This window comes from Eulemur rufifrons, chromosome 15 (genome assembly GCF_041146395.1).
Source record: "Eulemur rufifrons isolate Redbay chromosome 15, OSU_ERuf_1, whole genome shotgun sequence".
Classification (NCBI taxonomy): domain Eukaryota; kingdom Metazoa; phylum Chordata; class Mammalia; order Primates; family Lemuridae; genus Eulemur; species Eulemur rufifrons.
The window spans coordinates 102,915,222-102,941,969 of NC_090997.1; the positions used below are offsets into that span (position 1 = coordinate 102,915,222).

The following is a 26,748-nucleotide window of genomic DNA, read 5'->3' on the forward strand; positions in this document are numbered from 1 at the left end:
CCTCCTGATAGCCTCTGGGAATTGTACCATAGTAGCATTTCAGTTTGGGAGGTTCAAAAGATGCAAATTGAGAAGGAACTGACAAAAGGAGCATTTGGACGTTGATGTGCATGGATCGAGATTATGAGTTGCTCACTGAATGTCACATGGTCTAATTTGGCTGGGTCTTGATATATACAACGGAAAGCAGTAAGAGATAAGATTGGTAAAATAAGGTGGACAAAAATCAGATTGTTGAGAGATGTCAGGTTTTATTTTCTAAGCCTCAGGGAGTTGAAGATTTTGGAAGAATGTTTTGTAACAATATGTAGGGTGTTGCTTGATGGAGACCGTGTGTGCACACGTGTGATGAAGGGCGGGTGGAGAGGGAGACCACTTTGGAGCTACTGTGGTGTTGCTGAGAGAGGTGATGAAAGCTGGAGCCCAGGCAGGGCTTCTCAGCCTCAGCGCTGTGGACATTTGGGCCACCAATTCTTTGTTGTGGGTTCTGTCCTGTGCATTGTGTGATGGTTAGCAGCATCTCTGGCCTCTACCTGGCACCAGATGCCATTAGATTCTACCCTTCTAAGTTTTGACAATCACAAATATCTCGAGACTATGTCCCTAGACATCAGCCCCAGCTGAGAACCCCTGGGTGAGAGAGTAACCATGGAATAAGAAGGACAGTGTGATTTGATGACACTGTGGAGGCCATTTAGTACATGGGCTTTTTCACTCTGTGGGACTGAAACCATACTTACGCTGGAGCTACCATCTGGAGAGGAAAAGCAACAGGTGGTTAATAAAAATATTGAAGACATAAGCATCTATTCTAAGACCAGATTAGAATTATCATTTCAAATGCATTTGTTTTCTTGTATTTCATAAGATGTTAAAGAATGTCTAATACAAATAAAAATGAAAATATCATTTCCTCTATATTCGGTCATTCCTTTTGATACTAAATATGGCTGAAATGTATTGCAATGGTGAATGTCTTTAAAATGCAGTAAGTATTGTGTGATTTGCTTCGTTTTGGATTAATCATGATTTGGCACTCTTTAGAATGATGCATTAGAGCTGTGCAACAGAATAAGCAATGCCATTGACCGAGTGGACCACATGTTCACATCAGAATTTGATGCTGAAGTTGATGAATCTGAATCTGTCACATTGCAACAGTACTATCGAGAAGCAATGATTCAGGCGTACAATTTTGGGTTCGAGGTAAGTTCAAAATAAGAGGAAACATGTAGTGCAGTTTAGTAATTGCTTGGTAACTTACTTACAGAAAGTATTATGAATCTTTTACAGTAAATCTGATATTAATTGTAATCACAGCTTAATTAAGAATGTGATCCTATACCGCTGCTGAATATTAGAGTGTTAGTTTACTTTTAAACTGTCAGATAGTTGCCCATGTTTTATTTTGTGCTAACAGTTACCTACTTACATCTTAAAACTTTAAGAGATATTTAATATCCTAAAAGTACATTCTTAATTTAAACTTAGGAATAGAACTTTTATGAAATTGCATTTTGGGACACTTTATATAATTGTTCAAAATATATTAATATAAATCTTACATGCTTTTAATTGTATTTTTTTGTTTCTAGAAAATAACATTTTAGACATGCATTGTAGTGTGTGGGTATTACTACAGTGGTTGTTTTCTTCTTAATTTTGATATACATGAAATCTCCTTACAGTATCATAAAGAAGTTGTACGTTTGATGTCTGGAGAGTTTAGGCAGAAGATAGGAGACAAATACATAAGCTTCGCCCGGAAGTGGATGAATTATGTCCTGACTAAATGTGAGAGTGGTAGAGGTACAAGACCCAGGTAATAACCAAGTAGGATACTTCCTGAATGAGCCATGTGGGGTTGGCAGTACTTTGTGCATGTTATGTGAGATTTTTGAGCAGATGACACAAAAGGGAGCATTCTAAACTCTTTGGTGAACAGTTTTTTACATGAAAATATATACACAGAAAACCCCATAACTCTGGGGAAAAAAATTGATTAAATAATTTGTTCCAAACTGAGTTATCTTTAAGGGAGTTCACGTTCTCCCTGGACACGTCTTCCTGATTGCTTGTTTTCTTCCTCCCTCACGAAGTCTAGGGCTTGGTATAAATGGAAAACAGTTTGGTAACTTGTTTAATTAAGAAACCATTTTGGAATTTGCAGGGAGAAGTGTGTAAATCATCCGTGAGGCTCAAGAGTAGTTCCACTAAGTACACAGAGTTATTAAAGTATCGTGACTGTGTGGAAAGTAGCTGGGTGTTCTGTAGTTCACAATGGAGGGGCATCATCGGGCACTTTTTTAAAGCCATTAAACCATTACTCCAAGTTAGAGAAAATACACATTTGTTACACCTGTGACTACAAATAGGAACTTTATCTTACACAGCTCAAATAATTGTTGAATTACAAATGGCACCCATTTCATCTGAAATCTTCCATGCTTCCCAATTGCTTAAAAATCAAATTAAATTAAATCCTTAACCTTCTTTCCCGAAAGATCACACTATAAACTTGCGCAACTCAGGTATTTATATACAGACAGAAAAATGTGTTTTGTTCTAGGTAATAATTTTCCAATTATATACAGTCGAGAACTGCTGCAACATTTTCTTGGTGGTTTTGTGATTATTGAACTTTTTCACATAACAGGTGGGCAACTCAAGGATTTGATTTTCTACAAGCAATTGAACCTGCCTTTATTTCAGCTTTACCAGAAGATGACTTCTTGGTATGGAATATTCTAAAGTTTTCTTCATTTAAAAACAGGTTGATTGGCCGGGCGCGGTGGCTCACGCCTGTAATCCTAGCACTCTGGGAGGCCGAGGCGGGTGGATCACTCAAAGTCAGGAGTTCGAGACCAGCCTGAGCAAGAGCGAGACCCCATCTCTACCAAAAATAGAAAGAAATTATCTGGCCAACTAAAAAAATATATATATAGAAAAAATTAGCCGGGCATGGTGGTGCATGCCTGTAGTCCCAGCTACTCGGGAGGCTGAGGCAGGAGGATCGCTTAAGCCCAGGAGTTTGAGGTTGCTGTGAGCTAGGCTGACGCCACGGCACTCACTCTAGCCCGGGCAACAGAGTGAGACTCTATCTCAAAAAAAAAAACCAGGTTGATTACTCTCTGTTTCCTGGTTGTGTATGTTTTATATATATTATAATAGTGGTTCTTAATTTTTTTTATTAAATAGTAATTATAATGATAATGCTGAGAAGTGAAAGCACTCTTAATGGCATAGTAAGATATTCGGTGCTTTTCTTTTTGTAACAATAGTGTTCTAAGTCAATGTCTAGTTGTTTGTAAACCCTGGCATCTCTTAAATGTTAGTCTTGTATTTTATAAACTGCCATCGCAGTTGCTGCTTTTTGGCACTTTAATGAAGAGAGCAAGGATTAGCTATTTCACTTTGGTGTGCATCATTTGAGAGCATAATGCCAGTGTTAAATATTATCACTGTTAGTCTGATAAATTCCGTCAGATCAAAAAGATGTTGTTCAAAATGTTCCTTCATTCACTTTATTCTCCCAGCAGTAGAGATGATTACATGAAAAGTTCTTTGCTTATTGCGTTGTAGGAAATTGCTAATTTGCTTTTATTTATACAAATGGAATTATGTGCTATATTTTAAATTATATAAAGTTTATGTTTATATTTGTATTTATTTTCTTTTAGCCTAGCTTTGAAAATGTTTACTTAGGGTAGCATGTTTTTTAAAATATACTGAATACCTCATTTGTGTTACTGGTGTAATTAAGAGAGTATACATTTCTTCTCTTCTCCATTGCCATTTTCCTTTGGTTTCTAGAGTTTACAAGCCTTGATGAATGAATGCATTGGCCATGTCATAGGAAAACCGCACAGTCCTGTTACAGGTTTGTACCTTGGTAAGATGGCTGTTACAGCATTTCTCCTGGAACATACTGGTCTTGTGATTGCAGTCATTTAAAATGATGTAAGAGATGTTTTAAGACTATTCAGGAAAATGACATTGAAAGTGACAGAAATGAGGTTTATGCATATATAGAGAACTCCACAGTAATCTTTCTAAACCTGACAAGAAGGTTAAAATGCCAACCTAAGTTATTCCATACTAGCCAGCAGTGTTAAACTACAATTTTTTTTTTCCTACACCAACATTACCATTCTATTCTCTTCCTTAAAATCTTTTCTTACGGGAAGGACAGGCTGGAAGAGGTAGTTGTTTGCAAGTAGCAGGAGCCTACCCTGCTGTAGGTGGGCGAGGACAGTTTATCTGCTGCTCCTTCCTCATGTTTTGAAGGAGAGGGCCATCTGTGTTCTCCACAGCCTCTCTAAGTACTCATTTCCTCACTAACTGCAGTAAATTCTGATTTGGTTTTACTTTTAAAAAATCAAGTTACGCTACAATATACATTAATTACAGTTTTCAATTGCAGTTAATGTACTTTTGCAATGTATGTTGAATAATGTACAGTTTTACAGTAGACAGTGAAATTTTAAAACCAAAATATGTGTCAAGAAAAGGCTGTCTTATGCCATTCTTGAGATAGTTTGTAAATAAAACTATTTATATGTAACTTAGAGATCTGATGCAATTTAAATTACAAAAAATAATTCATTAAATAATAAATTATTAAACACTATATTTCTTAAAGGGTACTTGCTAGGTACAGAAAATTTAGTAAGAACACGTTTTAATTGTTGGTTTTTTATCTTTAAAATTCACTCAGTTTATACAACTCTTTTTCCTTCCAAGGCTGTTATGAAAATGAAAGTTATAAAACTTTGAGCATTTTATATAAAGCATGCTGCATTCTTATCAAAATTTTGCTTAAGCATATTATCATGAATAGATTTTGATTTTCTGATCTCAAACTATTTCTGTAAGAATACATTATCAATGATTCAGTAAAAATGACTTCTTTAAAATGTTATTACATAAGGAACCATTTTCATTGTAGACAAAGTACATATAAAAATGTGGAAGATGTACATTTAGAAAAAATTTCAATGTAGAAAAAAATTACTACAAAGAAAAAAATGCTCCCCTAATGCAGAGGTACTCACTGGTAACATTTGAGTCAGTAGCTTTCTGTGCCTGTGGGACAGTTAATTCATAGCGCCCTCTGCAGGCTCAGGTTGTCTTTTGTCCTCTCAGCCACTGTGGGATGGTGGAATTGAACTCAGAGTCAGGTTGCCCATCAGCAGTTGACCTGGGGCTCCTTATTTAACATCATTGAGGGTCCTCTTTTAATGCTTAAAATTGGATGCTAATGAGGATTAAATAAGGTAATAGTGTTTTGTAAACTCTAGTGTTCTGTATATAACAGGGGTCATCATTTGGTGTTGTGTTTTTTTTCTTACAAGAGAAATTAATGAAAATGAGACCACATCAACTGTCATTTTGTTGTTACTGTTGCTTTCTTCTTCTCCCTCTGCTCTGAGCATGCAAAAAATGGTAACAATCTGGAATATAACCTTCTGTATTTTCTGTGTAGTCCTGTAATTACATAAATGCATTCTACCATACCTTTTTCTATGCTCATTTAATCACACAACCATATAAAGAGTTGGTTTTTTTACTGTCATTGACCGTACAAAAATTGGGTCATTTTGGATATTAATCTCTTGCTTTTCATCTCTGACAATGGTAGAACTTTCAACATATCAACAGGTATAGATCTAAATCATTATCTTTGTTAGCCACATTGTGGCCATGGTGGATGTACCATTTCTTGATGGGATTTTGTTTGGGCCATGAACAACATCTCTATAATGTTCACCAATAAACAGAATGTCTGTATTTTATATCTTCATGGGAAAATTTTGTAGTAATTTTTGACTCTGTAGTTCCCAGTATTTGTGCTAAATTAAAGACATCATTCTCACCTAATCTTTTTTTTTCTTTTTACTTTTGTTACTATTGAATTTCTTCCATTTGGCATTGTAATAGCTGAGATAATGAACCAAAGACACAGTTTGCCTGAATTTTGTGTGAATAACTCCTTGATTTTTGTTTTGTAAATTTTGCAAGGGAACTTCAGATGTCTCCATTTTGGGTAATTCCATCTCTCATCTATATTATTATTAATAGGAAACAAAACCATGAAGCAAGATGATTTCCATTTAGGATAAAACATAAATAGACTAAAGTTATTACTATGAAGTGAAAACATGACATTTTAAAAAACTAAGGAGACTGTTAAAAGTAAAACAGATTGTTAAAAGTAGAGAAAAACATGTTAGGGAGAAATATACAAAATATAAGTCCTCTATTACTATTTACATTTAGATATTGGGAAAGTGGAATTGTCAGCATTTTTGTAATCACTAAATAAGATTTCTAGTTTTAAATTGTTATTTTAAATTTTATCTAGTGTTTAAAGTTCATTAAAAATTGTATCCATATTTACCTTCTACCAGCATATTTAAAAGAAAAAGAGAAGAAAACATACTCTGAAAAGAAAAATAACCCAAATAATTGTGCCCCATCCGCCTGGTTTGGTTTAAAGGAATTAATTAAAACTCCATGTATTCAAGAAAATGACAGAAATCCTAAATGCAGAACCTGTCGGTGTGTCACCACTGACTAAAATCTTTTTAAATCATAGATAACATAAAGAACTCCTTTTTATTAGGGATATGCCAAATAAGCCACATTTTCATTTATCTATAAAATTGGTTAAATCATTTGTTTAGCATACATTATGTACATTTCACTCTGGGATTTAAAAAATGTTTTTGATGGGGAAAAGTTTGAATGTGCAATATAGCTTTATTAACTTTTAAAAGGTGACATTTTCCATAACATTTGTATATGTAATATGATTTTTTACTTATATAAACTTATTTTTGGTCACTGGCAAAATTAAGTGACATTCTGTTTATATATTTATTAGTTGCTTGATTTGACAGTTTTCTATGGACCACTTTAACAAGTTTTATTTGTTGCCATTTTCACTGGCAGCCATTCATCGGAACAGCCCCCGTCCTGTGAAGGTACCTCGATGTCATAGTGACCCTCCTAACCCACATCTAATTATCCCAACTCCAGAGGGATTCAGGTATTTGGTGCTCATCTAGTCATTTGCTTTATGCAGTCTTCTCTGATGTGCATGCTCTTACTCTTGAAACTATTGGATGCTTGCTCTGAGAGCTAAATATTCATTCTCTGTTCTTGTTCATACACTTTTAAAAGCTCTTATTTGTGTTATCTTGAAGCCTTAGTTGCAAAAGAAAAGACATGTAAATTTAAAACAGATCTTTACCTTTCAAGATAACTTCATTTCTCAGCTTATTTGTAACCTCAAGCTACTAAATGCTTTCCAGTTTTGGAGTACTTCTTTCCTTTTCTTTCTCTGAAAAATTACATTGGGAAAGCAAATTTGAGTGTGCATAGCATAATAAACATTTGAAAAACAATACTAAATGCCACTTTAAAAGTGGAAATAAACTGGAATGACCTTTCCAATCTTGACTTTCATGTTTATGTGTAATTGTGAAGCAACTTAAACACTAAAGTGAGTTCAGAACCTATAGTATGTTCACAGTAATTTCCTTGAATGTGGTGGCATTTCTGCATCTTGAGGTAGTGAGCATCTTTTCTCCCCTGTGTAATCACTTTTTAAAAGTTAATTTTATTTGACAGTATTTGCTAGGTAAGGACCAGAATTATTTTTTTAAAAATCTTTGAAATTAGTTGTTTCTTTTTTACAGTTAGCCTTGAATGTCAGTCAAAGAAAAATTTGTGTTTTGTATTTTTAAATATTTTTCACTTCCTTGCCATATCTTATTTTTAATTGCAAGTCCATGCCCTTTTCTCCTCCCCATAGCACCCGGAGCGTGCCCTCGGATGCGCGGAGCCACAGCGGCCCTGCTGCTGCTACTGCTGCTGCCGCCGCTGGTCGCCCCAGCCCTGCTGGCGGTGACTCTGCGCCGCCCAAACCCATCAGCAGTGCCCATGATACCAGGTAGTCTCACTCCATCAGCGTCACGTCCCCTGCCTCCCCTCGTGTGCTCTTCCACAGTGACCTGAGCCCTAGGGCACGTTGCAGGGTCCACGTGGGCTGCTTTCCTGTGGGGTGTGAGTGTGCTCAGGGCCTTTGGTGGGTTATCACAGCCCCAGGGCTCTGGCACTGCCCAGCACAAATAGATCATTTGCCTGATGTTAGTATTTCTTTGGAGCTAGTATTAGCCAAAATGACCAGATCCTTTGCCGATAATAACTCCACAGAGAGCGTATCAGAAGAAAGAACCTGGCCCACAATAGAAGGGGACATGAGAATTTTGGCTAACAGAGCCCTCCCTGAGGAGTCACAGGGTAGTTCAAAGATGGTCTAGTTAATAACATTAGGTGGTGATTTTTTTTTTTTTTTTGAAGATCAATTTTCCAACCAGATTTCCTAATTTTGAATAATTATCGATTAAAAGTAGTTTTTAAGAATGGAAAAATGAGTGCATGGGATTTGTATGTCATGGAGAATAGATCTTTGCTAGAGAGAACTATCAGACATTTGGCAAACTCCTAAAAAATTTTAAGTCTCTTACATTAAGTCTTTTGTGTAAGTAAGGAGTTTTTTCCATTCTGGTTTTTTGGCAGAGGAGTTCATCAAGTTCTCATATACTTAATGGAGAAAGGACTTTTGATCTTTTTAAATTTCACCCTGTGTCTGAGTAGAAGAAACACTGTCAGTATTCTCATCTCCCAATAAGGAAGACAAATATGGTCAAGACTATTTGGGTTGGGGGTGATCTGACCAAAAAAGGTACAATTGTGATGGGACTCAGTGCTCTGTGTTCAGCTCTTAGGAGAAAATATTAGTATGATAGTTGGCAGAAGATGACATCAAGCTTTAGATTTTAAAATAGACTAAAATGGCTTTAGACTTAGTAACAGTCTAAAATTTCTGCAAACACTTTGTCTTCTCACTTGTTAAAATATTCCTAATTTTTAGTGATAGATGCCTATAACCTAAAAATATCCAAGTATTTGACAGCTTAAGCAGTCAACTAAAAAAAATTAACAACATTGAACAAATTTCCATTCACCCTCTATATGTTTTGAGCATCTCATGGCAAATATTTTCACGTACGCTTTCGTATCCCTCTGTGGGGGCTACTGAAGCTACCTTTTTATACATGCAATAAAGACTTAAGGGAAATGCTTTGGCTTAAAATGCAGATACACTTGAGAAAATTGACCAGACTCTGGCTCCCGACTCCCACACCTGCTGTGTCCATCTTCATGAGAGATTACTCCAGGACTAGACAATGGGAAGTGACCTCCCACTTTTTAAAATGTTAATGAACTGTGGTTTAAGGCATTTATGAGTGGTAGTGTGATACATTAAGTATATTTTAGTATAAGAATTAAATACCTGCCGTTGGCCTTCTCATACAATTTAGTCTTACACATTGCATAAGCAGTTTTTTAGCATGTTATGAATAGCATTTCATAGGTATTCCTCTTAAATTTGGACATATTTGGACAATCCTTGATGTTTAGGAATTTTAATAGCATCACAGTACGCTATATTGAAGGCCATTTTTTTACAGAGGGTCCAAGCTTTTTTTTTACTTTGTGACTGTGCATGTGGTGGTGGGTGGAGAAGAGCAAAGCCACTTGAATAGGTGACCGGGCTGGTTGTTAGACTCCCTCCTGCATTCAGGCCTTGCACACGCTTGATTTGACTTCGAGCCTCAGCACCGTCACGGTGAGCCTGGGTGGTGGGCCCCAGGAGTCACTGGTGGATTCGGGTCACTGCCCCTGAGGCTCACTGTGCATACTCAAGGGCCCGAGTCTCAACACGGCCATGGGTTTATGAATATGCTGTGGGGAGGCAGGGTGACATCGGTGATGACCAGTGTCCACAAGAATGCCACAGCCTACTGTGTGCAGGACTTGTCTGTCCTAGAGATGTATTAACTAAAATTCAGTTTCACTTGGTCCTTTTAGTTGACTTTATTTGGCCTAGAAAATATCTATTCTGGGCTTAAATTGTCTCACTATTGTTTATAAAAACATTTTTGCAATTGTGTGCTTGCTGGAGCTGGCTCCTAATGACTCATAAAAGCTGATTGTTAATTTTTCAGGAATCTTGCAAGCCAGTTGTTTCACCATAGAAATTGGCGAACTCTACAACCCACCCCTCCATCCCACCCCACAACTAGTTAAACATTCACCAGTGCATCACTTCACAAGTATATGTTCTTGCCTTTTACTCTTGCAAAACATCTCTGAAGGACATGGAATTGGCTAAATTCTCCTGTGGGAAATGAGGAAAATAGAGGTGTTGAATGACTTCTCCACAGTCCTGCCATCTCTGGTATTGCTTAGGAATGGAATATGTTTTTTCACTTCAACACCAGTGGTTTTTCTATCAAATAGTGCCAAGTTTTTGATGAGCTACATGGCAGTAGAAATGTCCTTCCTCACTTCAGACTTAAGTACTGTATTAGCACTTTATGATGAGGGTTTAGGGAAATACAAAAAATACTGCATATTTCATCATTTGTAAATGTCTATGCAATAGATTATGCTGCCTTCAACTTATTCAGTGTGTAATAAAAAAAGAGCATAAATGCTACCATACTTCATTATCTCATTCATTTAAAAATACATACTAAATGACTTTTTAATAAACTAATGCCATATTTATTTTGGGTTCTTTGATCACTTGAATTATAATTTTAACACTTTCGTATTTAATTTTAGTTTTTACTCTTTATGGGTTCACTCTGGTTGCTGAGCATTTAACTTTATTCTGGAAAAGCAGCTAATTAACTTTGTACTTTAGTATATTAAGCTTCTTGCTCTTTTGCACTTTTGCTTGGCTACTGCTTGAGAAATCATCAGGGATTCCCTTGCATTTTCTTGTTAAGAGATTTGAAATCTTTTGGACCGTGTAATGATCTTAGTACTTTAAATAGAAATAAATACATAAATAAAATTTGATAGTAACTTTAAATATTTGCCAGATTTGGCTTAAATATTTTTATTCATCCTGAGCTTAAATTATGGAGCTTTCCATGTATGTCAGTAACAAAGTGTTTTGTTTTTATTTCTGTTATCGTTGAATATAAAAGAAGGTATTAAGCAGGCAGATGCTCCCAGTCTTGTGTGTTAGCTGTGGAGAGATGAAAATGGAGCTCTCCTTCCAGACTCTAGAACCAGCAGACTCTAGAGAAGGTGCTTAGCAGCAGCACTCTTCATTCATCCTTGGACTGTCCTGTGCAGTGTCCTTTGCCCACTAGATGCCAGTAGCACCTGCCCAGGCGTGACAGTCAGAAGTGTCTCCAGACAGTGCCTCCCTGAGAGGCAAAATTACCCCCATTTGAAAATCACTGCACTAGAAGAATCTCACAGATCTTTTGAATTCTATGGAATTGATAGCTCAATTGTTAAAAATATTAACACAGGGGTTCCAGTGTCCCTGAAAATGATCGGTTGGCTTCCATAGCTGCTGAATTGCAGTTTAGGTCCTTGAGTCGTCACTCAAGCCCCACAGAGGAGCGAGATGGTGAGTGTTTTAAGATTCAACTGCATTCAAAACCAGCCTGTTCATCTGTCTCAGTGCACCAGTTTCTGTTGTTAGCACCTTCACGAGGGTTCCTTTATGATTCCTGTATTCATTCCTTTCTGAAGGAATGAAGAGTAAGAAGCAACGGGGCTTTATGAGAAGGTCTAATGCTAAACATGTTGGCTTTTTATTATAGGTGCCCTTTTTAGCTGTATTTGCATTTTCTAGGTTTGCTTTCTTTGCTTTTAAAAAAGTTATTCTTCCTAGTATTTCCATTGTTGAGTACTTTCGTTCACTTTAAAAGTACAAAACACACTGTGTGCGTTGATCATATGCAGAAGTTTTCTTACAATGCAGCCCTCGGGAGTGTTTGCCCAGGAAGTGGGTCACTGCTCTGATCCTAACAGGGCTGCACTCCTGAAGTCGACCTCTTGAGTGGGGTCCTCAAGGAATCCAGTTTCTGTGAAGTATTCTATTGTCCGTTACTTGTGGAAAGTTTGATATAATTAACATCCTGTTGCCCCATTAATAACTTCTTAGTTTGGTACAATTTTCTAGAATTGATTGTAGCGATAGTTTCTTGCATCCATATCATATACACTATAAGTTAATCACCAGAAAGGAGAGGTGGATGGTAACCATTGCCATTCACCATTTCAGGCTTGTTCTCAAGCATATTTATTTCATAAATCTTAATTTGCATAAATTTGCAAATCTTAATTTGCATACTTCTTGCAGAACCAGCGTATCCAAGAGGTGATTCAAGTGGGTCAACACGAAGAAGTTGGGAACTTCGGACACTTATCAGCCAGACTAAAGGTAAGACAAAGGATGTTGAATTCAAAATGTTTAAGCATAAGGTGAGCAATTTCAGTTATAAGTTGCTTTGGTTTCTTAATTATTAGACCTTCTACATTACTGTTTTGTGATCCCATTTACATCTCTGAGATCTCTTTTTATTATGTACTATATCTGTATATTTTCTATTTCTTTTAACGAATTATAAATTCCTTTGGATCAAGAATATGTTTTACTCGTCTTTATATTCTTAAAGCAGCTCAGCATAATTATTTGTACATGGAAGGATTATAATATTTGTGAAATAAATAACCATTCTTTTTTTATGCTAACAAGTTGAGGGAACGAACTTGTGAGTAGGGGATTGATTAATATTATCAAAAGAATAAATAGAAAAATCACTGTTCTAGAACTTTAGGGTCTGCAAAATGCTTTCATGTATTTTTTTGTCACAACAATCTTGAGCAATAGGCAGAATAGATCTTGCTGTCTTCTTAAATGATAAAACAGTTTCTGAGGGCTAATTTGGTCAAGGTGGTAAAGAGCTGGGACTGGAAGGCACTTCTGTGTCCGAGTGCAGTGCTCTCCCCACTGCAGTGCCCTTGTGAACTCTGTGGGACTGATCAGAAGAGTATTTGTCCCCCGAGGCCCAGCGCAGTCTGGAAGGATTTCATGGAGAAAGGAGGCTGAGCTGGCCCTTGAAGGGAAGACAGGTCTGCAGCAAGCCAAGAAGAAAGGTTTAGAAAGAAACATACTGGAGGCCTAGTGACTACAGAATAGACCAGCAGGGCTGGCCTGGCTGGTGTGGATGTAAATACAGGTGAAACTGCAGGAGTGAGGGGAGGTCAGATCGTGGACAACCTTCAGTGACTGGTTAATTAAGGCCTTACCCAGAGGTGGCGGCCACTCCCTGAAGGCTCTTGAGCACCTGGTGTGTGTGGGAAGCAGGAGGATGGGGATTTAAGACGCTCAGAGATAGATTCACCTGCCGGCAAGAATTGGGGAGGAAATGGGAAGATGAGTTAGAACACCACTGCAGTAATTCAGTGTAAATATAGGATACTGGACTAAAGTGGGAGTTAAAAAAGGGAATGGCGACAAGAAACAACTTTGTTGTCGTGATTGACAAGCCCGGTGACAGATTAGGTGTGTGTCCAGGGAGTTCAGGCTCACATGTAACCAGCAGTTCCCCCGGATCCCAGGTCTTCGCCATGCTTTTCAAAACGAATACTTGGTGGTCAAGTAAACTTGGGAACCACGTGGAACTGTGGTCCTCTTGGGAAGTAACAGTTCATATTGACATACTAAAGACTGAGAAATCTTGAGAAATTGTTACTGAAAAAAAAAAAGCCTTTCCCAGAAATATTTGGCAGTGGACAGCTGTTAAAAGCTTGTCTGGTGCTGGGTGACATAGGAAGGAAACAAGCTAGGATCCATGTTTTAAAGAAGTGATTGTAGTAAGAAACTGTAACTAGAACATTATGAATTTTTGGGAATTCCTCTTCTTAGATTAACCTTACATTCATCTTGATCTTCAAGGATCTCTTTGTCTGCCAGAAAAACTCAGGGTCTTAGGACACAGTATGAGAAGTACTGTCATAGAGATGTGCACAAACCAGTGGTTTTCCAGTTACGGGCTGTGACTCACTGGTGGGTTGTAAAATTTTAGTGAACATGATCAGCATTTTTTAAAAAAGAACAGGCTGGTGTCATAATCACTTGTAGTAAGGGTGATAATGTTTCATGAAACTGTCATTTTGGATATCTATATGTGTGAAAGGTATGTTTACTGTAAATCATGATAAATTAGTTGGAGAAACAGAGATGTAGAGCCTGAAAAGAAAATGAGGAATAATAATAATAGGTGGTATTTAGTGAGTATTCCTGTGTTCCAGGCACTGAACTAAATGCTTTACAAGTATTATTTCATGAAATCCTCACAATAGTTCTGTGAATCAGGTATTATTACCTTCATTTTACTGATTAAGTATTTAATGTATAAGGAAGTCAATTAACTTGCCCATTTTCAAACACCTAGAAAATGGTGAGGCCAGGATTTTATCCCAGGCATTCTAATCATAACTTCCTAGAAGAGGGATGGCATTTCAGCTGAGCTGTGTAAGCAGGGTTTACTCACCAGGTTCTGTGGTAGGAAGAAGATATTTTAGGCAGAGGGAAAAGTGTGAAGGAGTCATGGAAGTGAGAAACAGTTTGGTGTGTTTCACGAGTGTTTAGTTTGGCTAGTGTGAAGATTCAGAAAAGCTAAACTGGGTCCAAATTCTGCAGAGCCTTGAGTCCCGTGTGAAGGAGTTTGGGTTTTTGGTTAATAGGTAGTGGAGAACTGTGAAATAAATTATGTAGGAAAGTAACATAATCACATTTTATGTTCTAATAATTCTGGCAAACAAGAGTGGATTGGAGAGAGGAGAAACTAGAGCCAGGTTGGTAACTGCAGTAGTCTAACCCAGTGGTCCCCAACCTTTTTGGTACCAGGAACCAGTTTCATGGAAGGCAGTTTTTCCACAGGGGGGTGGGAGGTGTGCGGGGATGGTTTCAGGATGATTCAGGCGTGTTACATTTACTGTGCAGTCAGACCTCTCTGCTAATGATAATCTGTATTTGTAGCCGCTCCCCAGCGCTAGCATCACTGCCTCAACACCTCAGATCATCAAGCGTTAGATTCTCATAGGGAGTGCGCACGTAGATCCCTCACATGTGCAGTTTACAGTAGGGTTTGCGCTCCTGTGAGAATCTAATGCTGCCGCTGATCTGACAGGAGGCGGAGCTTATGCAGTAGTGCTAGCGACGGGGAAGGGCTGTAAACACAGATGAAGCTTCGCGGGCTCACCTGCTGCTCACCTCGTGCTGTGTGGCCCAGTTCCTAACAGGCCAGCGACCTGTACTGGTCTGTGGCCAGGGGATTGGGAACCACAGGTTTAACCGACAATTTGGGAGGGGAAATAGTTTTTGTCTGAGTAGCTTATATTTTGTGTGTGTATTGTATAATGGGTAGTATATGCTGGAATTACTAGATTTTGAAGCACTTTAATTCACCTGCTGTTTATCTCAGTATATAATGATAAACCTTGCTATAATGGAGTACTAATGTATATTGCTCAGTTTTTATTGGTATTTGTTGGAAATTGACTTGATAACAGTGATTGAGACTAATGAGTTTGCTGTTCTCTCTGCAGATTCTGCTTCTAAACAAGGACCCATAGAAGCTATCCAGAAATCAGTCCGATTGTTTGAAGAAAAGAGGTACCGAGAAATGAGAAGAAAGAATATCATTGGTCAAGTTTGTGATACTCCTAAATCCTATGATAATGTTATGCATGTTGGCTTGAGGAAGGTGACCTTCAAGTGGCAAAGAGGAAACAAAATTGGTAAGGAAACTAAGGACCATAATATGAAGTTTGTCTCTGTAAGAAATAGCGATAGTTACACTTCTTTAGGTTAAGTCCTATATAGTTGGCCATTTTTCTTATAGATGTGGCAAATATATTAATATATTGTGTCTTTTTGCAGAGGGGGGCTAGTTTTTTTGTTGTTTAATTTGTAAGATGTATTCTAAGGGCAATACAAAATGAGATTTTAGAAAGATTTTTAAATGGTTCATTAAATTGAATCATTTTGCGTTGTGACTCCAGAAGTTGCCAGTGGAGAAGTACCGAAATTTTACCTATTTGTTCTAGTCTGTATTCTTTTTACCTGTTCCCAGAACATTATTTGAAGAGAGGCTGGATACAAATAAGGACAGGAGAATCTTCTTTTCTCAAAAATTGCCTAATTAATTTCCAGGTAAAACTGCTTCCTGTAAAATAACGAGGGCAGATTGTGTGAGGGAAGAAGCCTGATTACATTTCAGACCCTCCCCCTATTTAAATGCATTTATCTGTCAAGCAGTTAGGTCTGAAGGGGAAACACAGTTGTCATATAGGACTCTGGTAGCCTCAGGAAACCTGAGGATCCCTTAGAGATGTCTGGTAGGGAAAAAGACACTAAAAATCAAGAACTTTATAAATTTTATTAATTATTGTTGTATTGTTCAGCTGTATGTCCCCTTGGCTTAACATCCCAGAAGGTCTGTCAGGAGAAGGTCTGCTCCCGCACCCCACTGCAGGTGCACCAGTGAGCTCACTCCCGGCTGCTTGCTCGTGCCCCCCAGCCCATCCCTCCTTGAGGGGCATGAGGGCTCAGCAGTGTGCACCAGGGCTGCTTACTGGTCATCGTTATGGCTCTCCTGGCATTTGCCCAAGTCAGTTCTACTCTATTTAAAGATATTTACAGATAAGACATAGTGAAGAGATTGCCTAAGACTTCAGTTATTAATATTAGGGAACATTCAGAACTATTTTGAGTCTTACAGTAGTAAACTATAGCAAACATAATTATATATAAATATGCATCCAGAATAATTGGACAATATTATTATAAGTTTAAATAACTTAACCTAGCTGTGATGACTGAAAGAGGAACCTGTTCCTGTCGTTCACAGGGGAAGGCCAGTATGGGAAGGTCTACACCTGCATCAGCGTTGACACGGGGGAGCTGATGGCCATGAAGGAGGTGAGTCGTCGGCTCACTGGGGCTTGACAGCTCTGGGCGATAGAGGTTCCGTAAAGACACTGGTGGTCATTCAGTTCTTTGTGCGTAGAGCCTGCTTCAGTACCATCTGTAGTGAGTTGTCTAGGCCTAAGTCCTGCTTTTTAGCATTTAGACAGTAAGGACCAACCAGGCAGGTGTACTTAGGTAACATTTATGGACAGTGAAGGTGCTTATGATTTTAGTGAGGATGATGATACACAAATAATTCTAACACAGCACAGGTATCAGAAGTGCCATACAGAAGGAGACAGAAATAAAGTCTGATAAAAGCTTAGAGGAGAGTAGTTACAATAACATCTTACAGAGCAGATTGAGGGGGGAGAAGATAACATTTGTGATAAGCTTCAAAAATAATTAGGATTTTCATAGCTAGAGTTAGAGTGGGGAAGAGTAGGGCAAATCCTGGGAACTAAGGCTTGTTGCTGTCCAGTGTGACTCGGGAGGGAGAGAGGGGTGGCGGTGAGCTGGGAGGTGTTCCCAGCAGCCACCCTCTCCCTGGAGCGCTGCCTCCCTCACCCCACGCCTCTCCAGAGCTGCTGCACTGTTTCTTCTGTGCTGCACTTTCCTGCACTTCTGTGCCTTCCTCCAGCTTGGTTGTAAACTTTTCTTTATTTTTTATTATTTTTAATTGGCACATAATTATATGTATTTATGGGGTACAACGTGTCTTGGTATCTGTATATGATGTGGAATGATTGAATCAAGCTAATATATTCATTAGGTCACTTACCTTTTTTTTTTATAGTGAGACATTTAAAATTTACTCTCTTAGCAGTTTTGAAATACATTAGTATTTACTGTAGTCACCTTTGTGACAATATGGATGAACCTGGAAGATGACATGCTAAGTGCGATCAGCCAGGCACAGAAACAGAAATACCACATGATGTCCCTTACATGGGAATCTAAAAAAGTTGGAAGCTTCTTAAGGGCAAAATCATATCTGTTTATCTTGCCCAGAACCTAAACAGCAGCGATTGCTTACTGAATGTTTAATGATTTTGGTAATTCAGTTTGCAGTTGCGATAGTGATCTTGTTAGCTGTTATCTCGTCAGATACTCCAAGGCAAGTTTGTTTAATTCATAAGGGACAACAAAGCAAAGAAGACTTGGAAGTAAAGTCACAAACAGACTGACTGTAGTCCTGTGGGTTGATGTTGAAGGTGTCAGGGACTCGAGGTGGTAGTGTTCTGGTTTGATGCAGCACCAATGGTGATCCGTAATTTTCCTTTCACAGATTCGATTTCAACCTAATGACCATAAGACTATCAAGGAAACCGCAGACGAACTGAAAATATTCGAAGGCATCAAACACCCCAATCTGGTTCGGTATTTTGGTGTGGAGCTTCATAGAGTAAGCCGACCCTAATGACACTGCTTTGTGTGAGGAATCAGTGAGGGCACAAAATGGAGTCCTGTTCTACATCACAGGTCTTCTCATTTCAGAGCACAGTAACTTTGCCTAATTCTCAGGAAATCTCCATGAGTTACATCATTTCTGCCTTCTCTCTGAAACTAGAGGAGTTCTTCCTAAAATGTAAGTTGTAGACTGTAGTCTCAACCCGACATAAAGCACTGAAACCCATCCTGCCAGTCAGAAGATCTTCTAAAAAGCCCCTTACACCGCCTCTTGTGACTTGTTCTCTCCACTTTTTGCTGAACCCACTGTTGAGTACACTGCTAAGTAATACTGAGTTTTTCTTTCATATGTATTTAAGGAACTTGTGAAATGGGAGAAAATTCAGACCTCAAATTCATTTTCCCCCTTGTGTTTAGAGAGAAACACATTGAGGGAAGGCGGATAACCTCAAGTATCTTGGTGCAGAGCACGAGCTTTCAGGGGAAGTTGGATATTGATAATTTTTAATGTTTTCACAAATAAATTCATGTTTGAAAAGGATGTGTTTCAGTACTTAATAATATATTTGTAGGAACAGCCCTGTTGGTCCCTGTCTGAGATTATAAAGCAGACTTAATTTCAGAGGATTATAGAATTTTATCCTCTGTGATTTGGCGATGTTCTTATCCCGACAGGCTGTGTAATTCCAGACAGAGGAGGCAGGCAGACACCTTGGTAGGAGATTGAGAAACGACTGTTGTAGGACACATTCAGTACTCAGGATGGCAAGTGTAGTACACCGTTAGAAAGAAGCTTCCTCTGGGGCGTGGCCTATGACGTTTTTCAGACTTTTCACTTAGCCTGCGTGTAAGGAGAATCATAAACACAGGGCTGCGTTCTGTTCCTCCCGCAGGAAGAAATGTACATCTTCATGGAGTACTGTGATGAGGGCACATTAGAAGAAGTGTCGAGGCTGGGACTTCAGGAACATGTGATTAGGCTGTATTCGAAGCAGATCACCATTGCGATCAATGTCCTCCATGAGCATGGCATCGTTCACCGTGACATTAAAGGTAATCCCCACACGTGCCATGCTGCTGTGCATGAGAGTCGCTTGGTATCCAGCACACAGTGGGTGCTCCAGAGATGCGTGTTTCCACTCCCACATATTATTTCTCTAGATTGAAATACCTTTACTTCAAATGTGCTTTATAAAGACTCCTGTATTAAGAAACAGTGTAGAACCCATGTCACCATCCAGTAAAGTCTGCTCTTTCTGCTTTTAGAGAATCTGTTTGCCAGAAATGAAGTTCGCTGTTTTTATAGGCTGATTTGGCATAGCCTCTGTACTTACTAGACATTCGTGATTAAAGCTGCCTTTCTTTTTCCTGGGTCCAGACTTCCTGTATATTTCTATATGAATGTCATGAATATGTAAAGGGACAGTACATGAGAAATGCCTGTATAAGTCATAAGATGAGGCTATGTTTTTAGAGACAAGAATAAGGTTTATTTACACCAGCCTCCAAATTAGAGTTCTGCTAACGGTTAATTTGGTCATGCTGATTGATTAAAAGTGCTTTCCTCTTCTGGCATGAGGGAAATAACTATGCTTGTGTCTCAGAACTGTCCCTGTGGCATTTGTCTTAACCACATCATGCCCTGGACCTTTGTATTTGGGAGTCTCAGAGATGACTAAAGTGGGAAAGTATTTTTGTGTCTAATTGGCCCTAGACTGAAGAGTTTCATTCTATTATATATCTGAGGTTAACCTAATTAAACACATGCACTTAAAAATTGGCCTGACTTCTGACCAGGGACCAGACCCAGTCTGGGGGGCTGTTCTGGATCACACCAGAGTCTACTTTGGTCTGAGTGTAAGACATTGTTCGAGCTCTGTACTGCGGCTCACGCAGCATATGCCAGTCTTAGTGGCTGCCTGTGCACCACGTTGCTTTGTTACCTGGGGTCATTCTGGGCGTTCGCTTAATTGGCTCTTTATCAGGCCATGGCATTGCCCATTTCTAGTTATCCTGCACAAACATCATACTCAGTCTTTGTTCACTGTCACAAAATGGTATCTTCTTGTTATATTCCATGGCACAAAGAGAATTTCTCAGAGTCCTTGAATCAGGTCAGCTCACTGGTATCCTTATCAAATACTTCATGGTTGGTCATGGCTAAGAATGAGCAATGTAGACTGAACTAGACTTCACCAGAAGGTGAAGTCACCACTGTGTCATCCATTGTGGGGACCATCAACTCTGGGGGCACGCAAGTCATGAGGACTAACTCTTAGACTTCACTCGTCGTATGGCTGCTTGTCTAACTCGAGTGGCTGTGTGTTGCTTTTTGAAGGAGGTACCATAGGACATGATGCCAGCAATGCATGACTTAGTTGGAGTGATAATATCTTATACCCTATAGCAAAAGGCCAAGCTGAGAGATGAGCAATAACCCCAGATTCCAACTAGAAGACCAGTTAGGCATGTATATTGCTTGTAGAAATATTTGAAAATTACAGAACGTTGTTTTCAGTCACATTCAAAAAAATCCAAAAGTGGCCTCAGCTAGGACTCTAAAAAACTGCAGTGTACCAGTTCTTGTCTACATGGCGCTTCCTGTAAAAGAAGCTGCTAACTGCGTACAACTCTGATTTTCAGGGACTTCCATCACAAGCATTTGTGTTCTGTATGCAATTTCTTTTTAAGTGTTTCTGTGGGTTTTTAATGTTAGAATTTATGCGTACATTTCAGTTCAGAATTTATTGGTCAAAGCTACCTGCACTGACGTTAAAATTTTGTTGCTTTGTATTAATGTTTGTGAATAAGACTCACAGATGTTTTTGTGATTGTACTTTTTAAGTAAAGTTTCATAAACTTTTCTATTAGTTTGTGAATGAAGTTCCTGGTAGTTTAGATTACCATGTAAACTTTAAAATGCTCACATTGTGTTTTGGAGGCTGTTTAACAACTGGTTGTTTCTTGTTAGGTGCCAATATCTTCCTTACCTCATCTGGACTAATCAAACTGGGAGATTTTGGATGCTCAGTAAAACTTAAAAACAATGCCCAGACCATGCCTGGTGAAGTGAATAGCACACTGGGGACAGCAGGTAGGGACCAGCTCGGTCAGTCTTTGCACTCCGACTTACGCAGTGTACGTGGTGCCTGGGCTTAGCCTTCACCTTTCTTTGTCAGTGGGGACTGGGAGAGCAGGTAAAGGTTTCCAAGTACAAAATGGACTGCCGCTCCCTCATGCACTTGGGCTTGTACCTGAGAGCAATTGTCAGATTGGTAAATTAAATTTCTCCTTTAAAGTTAGAGGCGGAAAGCCTCTTTTTTCCCCCCAGAAAAACACTTCTTGTTTGCATTGGTTTTATTAAAATTATTCTAATCAAAACAACACTATGGTTAAATGATAATTTCTTTGTTTTGATCATTTAGTGTAATAAAATTTTGTCTCCTCCTCTGCAGTTTAAATTTCCTAGTTTAATTGTGAATACAATTTATTTGAAAATTTTCACATTCAAAAATTGTCTTTTAAGAGAGGATTTGGCCCCTAAAAAGTCCATTCAACAAGTAGATTTGAATCATCTATTAATTTTTGCAAGCTTTTGATATTTTCTATTATGTAACTCAGGGAAAGAATATTATACAATATTAATTTATGGCTTGGCTCTATTAATACATGATGCTGTGTTTATAACCCATGACTAAACACTGTGTCTGACTTTTAAAGCATACATGGCACCTGAAGTCATCACTCGCGCTAAAGGAGAAGGCCATGGGCGAGCGGCTGACATCTGGAGTCTGGGGTGTGTTGTCATAGAGATGGTTACTGGGAAGGTGAGCAGAGCCCACACCTGGAGGCGGGACTTCAGGAGGGCATTGTACATTGGCAGAACAGTAACTATAGTTTGACTGTTACCAGTACTGTGGACATATTTTCTGCATTTAAGGCATCATGATTAAAGATAAAAATGTGACTTGTCAAAAGACACAATAAGATTAAGACAGACGGCAAACTAGGAAACAGATATTTATAACATATGTGCCATAAAGAACTCTTATGAGTAAAGTTACAGAAGCATAGACCTTGAATTAAGACACACAGAAGTAAGCGATTACAAAAAGAGACCATGAATTTGAAAATGCAGGTCACACAGAAGCCTGCACATCAATGCTAATAGCTCTATTCATAATTGCCAGAGCTCAGAAGCAGCCAAGATGTCCTTCAGCAAGTAAAGGGACAAACAGTTATACCCATGCAAAGAAATACTATTCAGTGATAAAAAGAAATTGTGCTACATAAGCCACAAAAGACATAGAGGAAGCTTAAATGCATATGGCTAAGTGGTGAAAGACACCAGCCTGAAGAGGCTACATACTGTGTGATTCCATCTATATGACATTCTGGAAGAGGCAAAACTATTGGGACAGTAAAAAGATCAGTGGTTGCCAGGAATTTGGGGAGGGAGGGATGAACAGGTAGAGCCACAGGGGATTTTTAGGGCAGTGAAACTCTTCTGTAGGATACAGTGATGATGGATGCACATTAGTGTGCTTACGTCCAAACCCACAGAATGTGCAACACAGAGCGAACCCTGATGTAATCTGCAGGCTTCAGTTAACAGTGTTAACATTGGTTCATCAGTGGTAAGGAATGGATCACACTAATGCCAGGTGTAGATAACAGAGGACACTGTGTGGGGAGCAGGAGGGAGTATGTGAGAACTCTCTGTATCTTCAAATTTTTCTGTAAATGCAAAACTGCTCTAAAAAATTGTCTTTTAGTTTCAAAAAGACATGAAAAGATGATCAGCCTTTTATTTAGTGTGTAAGTGACATTTTTAAAAATTGGTAATACCTTTAGGGTGTAAGGAGAAACACATTATGGACAGAAATTCAGAATGGTAACAATGCTCTGGAGAACAATTTCTAATCTCTATCAAAATTTAAGAAATTTGTACTTCTGAAAATTTATCTTCTGATGGAGATAAAACTAATGAGCAAGTATACAACATGTATACACAGTGTATGTCAGTGTAGCATTGTTTATACAGCAAAAAAGTTAGAAATCTCTTAAGTGTTATTAGTAGGAAATTAGTTAAATCGTTATCAGCTGTACCTTGTAGTGGCTGAAAAAGATCACACATAATAAGTGCTCAATAAATATTACCTAATGTTATTTCTATTAGCATTAAAATAGGAAGATGGCCATGATCTCTGTTATTTCAGCCAAGCCATACATTAGAGAACAGATTCTCACACTGAAGAATACATATTGGCTGTAACTATAGTAGATGAATCAGAATGCCATACAAACTTAGTTCTTTCCACTGTGAATCTCTTTTTTCATACGGTTATAATAAAATAATCTAAACTTTGCTTTGCATTAATGGAATTTTTATTTTTCAGCAAGATAGCATATTAAACATCCCTATAAGAGAATTGTTGGGTTTTATATGTTATGTATTACATTTTTTAGTTGCATGAGATGATTTCTAGATAAAGGTGGACTGGTGGCACATCCCAAATAGGGTGGGCAAACTGTTTTTATAAATAAAATTTTATTGGAACAGTCATACCCATTCATTTATATATTGTAGGTAGCTGCTTTCATGCTACCGTGAGAGAACTGAATAGTTGTAACAGAGACCATATGACCTGGAAGCCTAAAGTATTAACTATTTGGCCCTTTCAGCAAAAGTTTGCTGACTCTTGATACACATTAATTTTGAGATGCTTAAAAAGAGATTGGGCATTTGCATTTTTTATGGCCACATAATATTAAAACTTGATTTTTTCCCTGTCTTTTTAGAGGCCTTGGCATGAGTATGAACACAACTTTCAGATTATGTATAAAGTGGGAATGGGGCATAAGCCCCCAATTCCTGAAAGATTAAGCCCTGAAGGAAAGGACTTCCTTTCTCACTGCCTTGAAAGTGACCCAAAGATGAGGTGGACAGCCAGCCAGCTCCTCGACCATTCGTTTGTCAAGGTTTGTCAGATTGCTGGATAGTTGTCTTCGTGTTTAAATGTTTGAGTTCTATTTTGCATATGGTCCTTGGGGCAATTTGGAAACTTAAATATAAAATACTTATGTCTGAAATGGGAAAGAACTAAATGTATTATTATGCTGCAGATTTTTGTATATGTTCTTTTCATTTGGAAAATGTTCATTCAAGTTCTACTTAGTCGATTTTGATGGAGCGTTTGAGATGCACTTGAGACAGTTAAATGGAATTTTAAATGGGACTGGATGAAAGACGTAATTTTCACTCTCAAGAATATATAGTCTACTTGGAGGGTAGACAGGTTAGTAATGACTGCAGGTTAGCAACAACTAATCATTATGTTAAGAACGGTCAGAATGCTATGTAGGGTTATGAGAAGAGGAATTTAATGCAGTCAGGTAATCTCATTATTTTCTCTAGGAGGAGCTGCCTCAGCTATTTGAGAGGGTCTGGCCTGGTCAGGAATGGCAGGAGGGGTACGGCAGGCAAAGGGAAGAGGTGGGGAAAGCTCCCTCGTGGAGGGTGATGCAGTTAAGGAACTCGTGTAGGTACATCCCATCCCAAAGAGCACAGGGTGTGGAAAATGGCAAAAGGGAAGGCTGGAAAAGTAAGTGGGAGCAACATGAAGGAATTTCAATTTTATTGTAAACATAACATGATTTAATAGTGTTTTAGAAAGATCATTCTGCAGGAGGCAAGAGACTAGTTAGGAAGTTAAGTGCAGCTAAAGGATTGGGGATGGGCGTTCAGGGTGAGTTCTCAGCGATCTTTAGGAGTTACAGTGGCCCTGACTGACCCCTGGTTGGATGTGAAGGTGAGTGAAGGGAAGAGTCTATGGTGGCTCCCAGGTTTCTGGTTTGTGTCACCAGGTCGTAGACTCCATTCACCAAAACAGGGAAAGAGGCAGCTGGGTGAGGGGCAGGTCAGGGAGGTGATGGGTCCTCTCTGGTAGATGAAGCTTGAGGTGTGTTTGGAACATCTTCCGGGAGATTTCAGATGGGCATTTGGAGAGTTTGAGCTGGCACTCAAGAGGGATTTGAGCTAGTGTACAGATTTAGGAGACAGAAGTGTTGCTGGGAGAGGCTGTAGACAAGAAAAGGATGAGAATGGAACCGTGGTGGAAACAGCATCATGAGGGCCCTGCAGAGGAGCTTCTAGCAAAGGGAAGGAAGGTGCAGAAGAGTGGGTGGCATTCTTCCTGGTGAGTGGGGTTACGCACCAAGCAAGTGGATTAGCTGTGGAGACGTTAGGGAGTTGTAGTTAAATAAATTTAGGCCTTACTTAGGCCTAAGTACAGAAACAATTTGTATTGACCTGAAATTGTACTTAGACATTTAAAAAAATGCTTTCAGTAGTCAATTCCCAGGCTGAACTTTGGAGCAGTAACTTAGCACTGCCATCGTTGGCTGCATTGCTCAAGCCCTGCCCTCTGTGCCCAGCGCAGCACCGGGAGCGTGAGGATGGGTCAGTGGGGCCTTCCTGTGAGAACTGTGCCGTGTGCGTGCACATGTACACACCTGCCTCTGCAAGGGCTCAGCTCTGTCCTGCTTCCTCACAGGTTTGCACAGATGAAGAATGAAGCTAATCAGTCTGTGGCCTAGTAGTGTGTGGACTTGGAAAATTCTCTTAATCACTACTGTATGTAATATTTACATAAAGACTGTGCTGAGAAGCAGTATAAGCCTTTTTAACCTTCCAAGACTGAAGACTGCACAGGTGACAAACGTCACTTCTCCTGCTGCTCCTGTTTATCTGACGTGGCACAGGGTCCTCTGGAGGGATGGTGTCCACGAGGTTAAAGAAGCTGCATGTTAAGTGCCATTACTACTGTACACGGACCATCGCCTCTGTCTCCTCTGTTTTTCGCGTGACTGAGAACCATGACATCAGTGTAGCGTTTTTGACCTTTCTAGGTTCAAAAGAAGTTGTAGTGTTATCAGGGCGTCCGGGACCTTGTTTTTAATCTCCTGTTTGTCGAGTGCACTGACTGTGAAACCTTACCTTTTTTTTTTTTGTTGTTGGCAAGCTGCAGGTTTGTTATGCAAAAGGCTGATTAATGAAATTTAAGAAAAAGGTTCTTTTTTCAATAAATGGTTTATTTTAGGAAGGCTCAGTTATATTGTCTTTTAATGGTTAACAGCTGATGAGCCAACACAGAGGTTGTTGTTTTCACCCATGTGTTCCTCAACAGAAGGCACATAATCAGGTGTGCTGAGAACGGGCACTGACTCATGTGCTCCTTTAGGATCTAGGACCTGCTCGCTGCAAGTGAAGGAAATAAATGAAACAACACTAATGATGTAAGATAGCCCTTTTAATTATTTTATATTAACTAGCAAATTTATAACACATAAAAGTTTAAGCCTTATTACCACATGTTGGGAGCTCAGTTTGTTTTTAAGCCAAGCTATTTAGGTGCTAGGTCAGTGTAAATACTGCTGAATGATCTGATAAGAAAGCCTCTTTTTCAGAATGTAAA

At 38.9% G+C, this 26,748-nt stretch overlaps 1 protein-coding gene across 5 annotated transcripts in view; it reads left to right on the top strand.

The window, feature by feature from the left end:
- Positions 1-26,535, top strand: part of MAP3K4 (mitogen-activated protein kinase kinase kinase 4) — a 109,291-nt gene extending 82,756 nt beyond the window's left edge. The window contains exons 12-28 of one of the 5 annotated variants that reach the window (XR_011235508.1): positions 1,045-1,206; positions 1,689-1,822; positions 2,657-2,735; positions 3,814-3,892; positions 6,955-7,051; positions 7,820-7,957; positions 11,406-11,506; positions 12,245-12,325; positions 15,499-15,690; positions 16,803-16,873; positions 18,150-18,266; positions 18,359-18,449; positions 19,165-19,324; positions 21,243-21,365; positions 21,992-22,098; positions 24,074-24,253; positions 25,828-26,535. Coding sequence is in view for 4 of the 5 variants with exons in the window: in XM_069487658.1 (XP_069343759.1) it covers positions 1,045-1,206; positions 1,689-1,822; positions 2,657-2,735; positions 3,814-3,892; positions 6,955-7,051; positions 7,820-7,957; positions 11,406-11,506; positions 12,245-12,325; positions 15,499-15,690; positions 16,803-16,873; positions 18,150-18,266; positions 19,165-19,324; positions 21,243-21,365; positions 21,992-22,098; positions 24,074-24,253; positions 25,828-25,848 (1,842 nt within the window). In the remaining variant the exon portion in view is untranslated. The remainder of the gene's footprint in view (positions 1-1,044; positions 1,207-1,688; positions 1,823-2,656; positions 2,736-3,813; positions 3,893-6,954; positions 7,052-7,819; positions 7,958-11,405; positions 11,507-12,244; positions 12,326-15,498; positions 15,691-16,802; positions 16,874-18,149; positions 18,267-18,358; positions 18,450-19,164; positions 19,325-21,242; positions 21,366-21,991; positions 22,099-24,073; positions 24,254-25,827) is intronic. The other 4 variants (XM_069487658.1, XM_069487659.1, XM_069487660.1 and 1 more) reach the window with 4 other exon arrangements.
- Positions 26,536-26,748: the final 213 nt, after the last annotated feature.